This window comes from Pelophylax lessonae (assembly GCF_965119305.1).
Source record: "Pelophylax lessonae genome assembly, chromosome: 13".
In the NCBI taxonomy this organism is placed as follows: domain Eukaryota; kingdom Metazoa; phylum Chordata; class Amphibia; order Anura; family Ranidae; genus Pelophylax; species Pelophylax lessonae.
In genome coordinates this window covers 20,600,153-20,606,152 of record NC_138780.1, presented here as the reverse complement: position 1 = coordinate 20,606,152, position 6,000 = coordinate 20,600,153, and the positions used below count along the sequence as shown (strand labels likewise).

General features: G+C 50.5%; 1 protein-coding gene across 2 annotated transcripts in view; it reads left to right on the top strand.

Annotated features, from left to right (window-relative positions):
* Positions 1–6,000, top strand: part of POLR3GL (RNA polymerase III subunit GL) — a 43,988-nt gene that overhangs the window by 14,203 nt on the left and 23,785 nt on the right. For both annotated transcript variants that reach the window (XM_082275079.1, XM_082275080.1), the window contains one exon: positions 536–604. In XM_082275079.1, coding sequence (XP_082131205.1) covers positions 536–604 — 69 coding nt within the window. The remainder of the gene's footprint in view (positions 1–535; positions 605–6,000) is intronic.

The following is a 6,000-nucleotide window of genomic DNA, read 5'->3' as shown; positions in this document are numbered from 1 at the left end:
CCATTTTGTCTGCCAGAACGCACTTGACGTGCCGTCATCATTTTTAAGTATTTCTCAAGTATCCCCCCCCTCGCCCCCCTTTCTCCCGCCACCTTACTTTCTGACCAGGCTGCTCCTGACACATCTAACATCTTCTTAATTGCCCGATGCCCGGCGGGCGAGTTTCATTAGTCAGACCCCCCACATCACCATCTGTCTAAGGGGGGGGGGGGGTATTGTTGGGAAGTCTAATTGTGTCGCCCTTCCAGAAATCGAAGCCCGTAGATTTCACAATCTATTAGCACTTGTAAAATAAGGACGATTTCATTCCATTTTTCCCCCTTCGCTGTCACAAAGCCGCGAAAGCTCCACACTCGGCCTGTGAGACATTTCAGCAGCGACTGCAGAAGCGTTGCCTGCTTCCCCCCTCTCCTGATTGGCCGGGAAGAGTTTGTATCTGCGTCTACGTGGTGTCATATTGATTTTGCCTCTCGGTGACGCAGGAAGTGGCGTCTATTTTTAACCTCCCTGTTATTTCTCTCTCTCTCTCTCTTAGATGTGGAACGTTACTCTGATAAGTATCAGACATCTGGACCTGTTGACAATGCCATTGATTGGCACCCTGGTAAGATCTTGTCTCTGTGAGTGCCGTTCTATTCTATGCTGTATAGAGCTGAATAGGGAAAGGTTAGGCCCATTACAGCAACTGTGCTATCAGTAACCAAATCATCGGCTCGCGGTTGTGACGCCGGTGAGGTTATCCCACCGAGAATATTGTACCCTAAAACTGGGATTCCTGAGGACGCGAGCACTCCCCTAAAACTGGGATTCCTGAGGGCGCGGGCACTACCCTAAAACTGGGATTCCTGAGGACGCGGGCGCTCCCCTAAAACTGGGATTCCTGAGGACGCGGGCACTGCCCTAAAACTGGGATTCCTTAGGAGGCGGGCACTGCCCTAAAACTGGGATTCCTTAAGAGGCGGGCACTGCCCTAAAACTGGGATTCCTTAGGAGGCGGGCACTGCCCTAAAACTGGGATCCCTGAGGATGCGGGCACTACCCTAAAACTCGGATTCCTGAGGACGCGGGCACTACCCTAAAACTGGGATTCCTGAGGACGCGGGCGCTCCCCTAAAACTGGGATTCCTGAGGACGCGGGCACTACCCTAAAACTGGGATTCCTTAAGAGGTGGGCACTGCCCTAAAACTGGGATTCCTTAGGAGGCGGGCACTGCCCTAAAACTGGAATTCCTTAGGAGGCGGGCACTGCCCTAAAACTGGGATTCCTGAGGACGCGGGCACTACCCTAAAACTGGGATTCCTGAGGACGCAGGCGCTCCCCTAAAACTGGGATTCCTGAGGACGCGGGCGCTCCCCTAAAACTGGGATTCCTGAGGACGTGGGCACTGCCCTAAAACTGGGATTCCTGAGGATGCGGGCACTCCCCTAAAACTGGGATTCCTGAGGACGCGGGCACTCCCCTAAAACTGGGATTCCTGAGGACGTGGGCACTGCCCTAAAACTGGGATTCCTGAGGATGCGGGCACTCCCCTAAAACTGGGATTCCTGAGGATGCGGGCACTACCCTAAAACTGGGGTTCCTAAGGACGCGGGCACTACCCTAAAACTGGGATTCCTGAGGACGCGGGCACTGCCCTAAAACTGGGATTCCTGAGGACATGGGCACTGCCCTAAAACTGGGATTCCTGAGGACGCGGGCACTATCTGCTGACAACTACTGTACATCACTTCTATAAAACACACTTTTATGTCTCTGAAGGTATCCAAATCATAAAAAATGTTTGGAACCTACATATCTACGTATCTACATGTACTGTGACAGAGTCCTGGGCAAGGGTTGGCGGTCAAAGAATCTCTGCTCAGTGCATAGGTGGGTCCTGGTCCACTTGGAAGGTCCAGATATGGGATCGCTATTTAAGGGATATCTTTAACCACTTAAGCCCCGGAGGATTTGGCTGCTAAAGGACCAGGGGTTTTTTTGCGATTTTTTACTGCGTGACTTTAACGGACAATTGCGCGGTCGTGCGACGCTGTACCTAAACGAATTTGACGTCCTTTTTTTCCCACAAACAGAGCTTTCTTTTGGTGGTATTTGATCACCTGTGCGATTTTTTGATCATGCGCTATAAACAAAAAAAGAGCGTAAATTTTGCAAAAATAACAATATTTTTCACATTTTTTTATATGAAATTCCCCAAAAAAAAAAGTAAAAATCAAAATTTTTTAACATTTTTCGGCCAATTTGTTTTATGCTACCTATGTTTGGTAAAAAAAATCGCAAAAAGCGTATTTTGATTGGTTTGCGCAAAAGTTATCGCGTTTACTAACAAAGGGAAAGATTTTTGTCATTTTTGGTGTTTTTTTTTTTAACGCGTAATGGCGGCGATCTGCGATTTTTTTTTCGGTACTGCGACATTGCGGCGGACAGATCGGACCCTTGACTGACATTTTTGACACTTTTGGGGGTACCAGTGACATTACTGCAGTAATCAGTGCTATACATATGCACTGTTACTGCAAAAATGACACTGGCAGGGAAGGGGTTAACTTTATTGGACAGGGAGGGGTTAAGTGTGTCCTAGGGGCGTGATTCTAACTGTGTAGGGACATTCCTATTGGTGTAAAAGCAAAGATCAACCGTTCTACATAGTAGAACGGACAGATCTTCACTTTTACACAGGGAGAACTGACAGGCAGCTTGTTTACACAAGCTGCTCTGTCTTTCTCCCTTCACAGGAGCGATCGCAGTGTGACTGGCGGACATCGAGTCCGCCGGTCACACGCACTGACTTGTCTGTGAACGAGCCGCGGCGGGCGCGCGCCCGCCCGCGATAGGCTCGCAAGTCAGTGACAGGCGAGTGACGTACCGATACGTCACTCTGCCTGGCCGGGGCTGACCGCCGCAGTATATAGTCGTGCGGCGGTCGGCAACCGGTTAAAAGAATTGTTCCTACTAAATCGGAGCTATATATATATATATATATATATATATATATGTGTGTGTGTGTGTGTGTGTATATATATACACATACAGTATGTGTGTATGTACTGTGTGTATGTGTATATACTGTATATATATATATATATATGTATGCATGTGTGTATATGTATGTATGTATGTATGTATATATATATATATATATATATATATATATACTGTGTGTGTGTATGTATGTGTGTATATATATATATATACACACACACAGTATGTGGGTGTATGTACTGTATGTGTGTGTGTGTGTGTGTATATATATATTACACAATATCTCAAAAAAGTGAGTACACCCCTCACATTTTTTGTAAATATTTTATTCTATCTTTTCATGTGACAACACTGAAGAAATGACACTTTGCTACAATGTAAAGTAGTGAGTGTACAGCTTGTATAACAGTGTAAATTTAACGACCTGAGACTTTGTAACCTAACGAGTCACATGACACCGGAGAGGGAAAATTACTAATTGGGCCCAATTTGGACAATTTTCATTTAGGGGTGTACTCACTTTTGTTGCCAGCGGTTTAGACATTAATGGCTGTGTGTTGAGTTATTTTGAGGGGACAGCAGATTTACACTGTTATACAAGCTGTACACTCACTACTTTACATTGTAGCAAAGTGTCATTTCTTCAGTGTTGTCACATGAAAAGATAAAATAAAATATTTACAAAAATGTGAGGGGTGTACTAACTTTTGTGAGATACTATAGACCAGTGGTTCTTAACCTGGGTTCGATCGAACCCCAGGGGTTCGGTGAGTCAGTCTCAGGGGTTCGGCGGGGGGGCAACAGGGCAATTACTGATTGTGAGGCCACCCCCCCCCCCCCCCCCCCGGGAAATCAGAGCTGCGGTCGGGACGACTCACAGCCATTACACATAGACACTTGATGCTCTGCCCCCTGTACCTCCCCCAGCAGGTTTCCAGCCTATCTCCTGCAGGCTGCTTGCTGCTTGAGTGGGCGGGATGGGGATGTACCTGACCACGGAGATCGCTCCCGCCTGGAAGAGGGAAGTGTGAGCAGCTGAGCAGAGGGAGCCGAGTGAATGTTCCTGGAGGTAGGCTCAGCTAGCTGTACATGGTGGATTCGTTTACAAGCACCTCTATGCTAAGTCTGCTGAGTTACTGCAGCTTAGCATAGAGGTGCTGTTAGCTGACAAATGGAAATGCATGTCCTTTTCATTTAGCTCAATAAACATTGTGAATGCCCCCTGGTGTGTGCCCTCCTGATACCCATGGTATGCCCTCCCAACACCTCCCCCCCAGTGTGTGTCCTCCTGACACCCCATGGTATGCCCTCTCAACTCCCCCCCCCCCCAGTGTGTGCCCCCCAGACACCCCATGGTATGCCCTCCCAACACCTCCCCCCAGTGTGTTCCCTCTTGACACCCCATGGAATGCCCTCCCAACCCCCCCAGTGTGTGCCCTCCTGATACCCCATGGTATGTCCTCCCAACACCTCCCCCCAGTGTGTGCCCTCCTGACACCCCATGGTATGCCCTCCCAACCCCCCACCCCAGTGTGTGCCCTCCTGACACCCCATGGTATGCCCTCCCAACCCCCCCAAGTGTGTGCCCCCCTAACACCCCATGGTATGCCCTCCAAACCCCACCCCAGTGTGCCCTCCTGACACCCCATGGTATGCCCTCCCACCCCCCCCAGTGTGTGCCCTCCTGATACCCCATGGTATGCCCTCCCAACCCCCCACCCCAGTGTGTGCCCTCCTGACACCCCATGGTATGCCCTCCCAACCCCCCACCCCAGTGTGTGCCCTCCTGACACCCCATGGTATGCCCTCCCAACCCCCCCAAGTGTGTGCCCCCCTAACACCCCATGGTATGCCCTCCCAACCCCACCCCAGTGTGCCCTCCTGACACCCCATGGTATGCCCTCCCACCCCCCCCCCCCAGTGTGTGCCCTCCTGATACCCCATGGTATGACTTCCCACCCCCCCCCCCCCAGTGTGTGCCCTCCTGGCTCCCCCAGTGTGTGCCCTCCCAACCACTGATGTGTGCCCTCCTGACACCCAGTGTGTGGCCTCCTGACTCTCCACTGGTGTGTGCCCTCACTACCCTCCCCCACAGTGTGTGTCCTCCTGACCCTCCCCCCAGTGTATGCCCTTTCAACCCCCTGGTGTGTGCCCTCATAACCCCCCGGTGTGTGCCCTCCTGACCCCCCCCAGTGTGTGCCCTCCTGACCCTCCCCTGGTGTGTGCCCTTCCAGCCCCCTGGTGTGTGGCTTTACTGATCCCTGTACACTGTCCTATCCTCTGTCCTGTCAACTCCTGTCCTCTGCCCTATTCTCTGTACACCGTCCTACAGCCTACTGACCACTCTATCCTTCCCTACAATCAACTGACCCATATACACTGCCCTACATGCTACTGGTCTCTGTACACTGCCCTACATCCTACTGACCTTTCTACACCGCCCTAAAAACTACTGACCCCTATACACTGCCCTACATGCTACTGACCTCGCTACACTGCCCTACAAACTACTGACCTCGCTACACTGCCCTACAAACTACTGAGCACTGTACACTACCCTACAAAATACTGAGCACTGTACACTACCCTACAAAATACTGAGCACTGTACACTACCCTACAAACTTATGAGCACTGTACACTACCCTACAAACTACTCACTACTGCACACTGCCCTACAGCCTACTGACCTCTGTACGCTGCCCTACAGCCTACTGACCTCTGTACGCTGCCCTACAGCCTACTGACCTCTGTACCCTGCCCTACAGCCTACTGACCTCTGTACCCTGCCCTACAGCCTACTGACCTCTGTACGCTGCCCTACAGCCTACTGACCTCTGTACCCTGCCCTACAGCCTACTGACCTCTGTACGCTGCCCTACAGCCTACTGACCTCTGTACATTTTACTTTGTATGACACGTTTATTTCAGTTCTGTAAACAACACCTTATTTTCTGGCAGTGCCCCTCCCGAGACTAGACTCATAAAATCATATTTTATTTTTCCAATTAAGAAGGG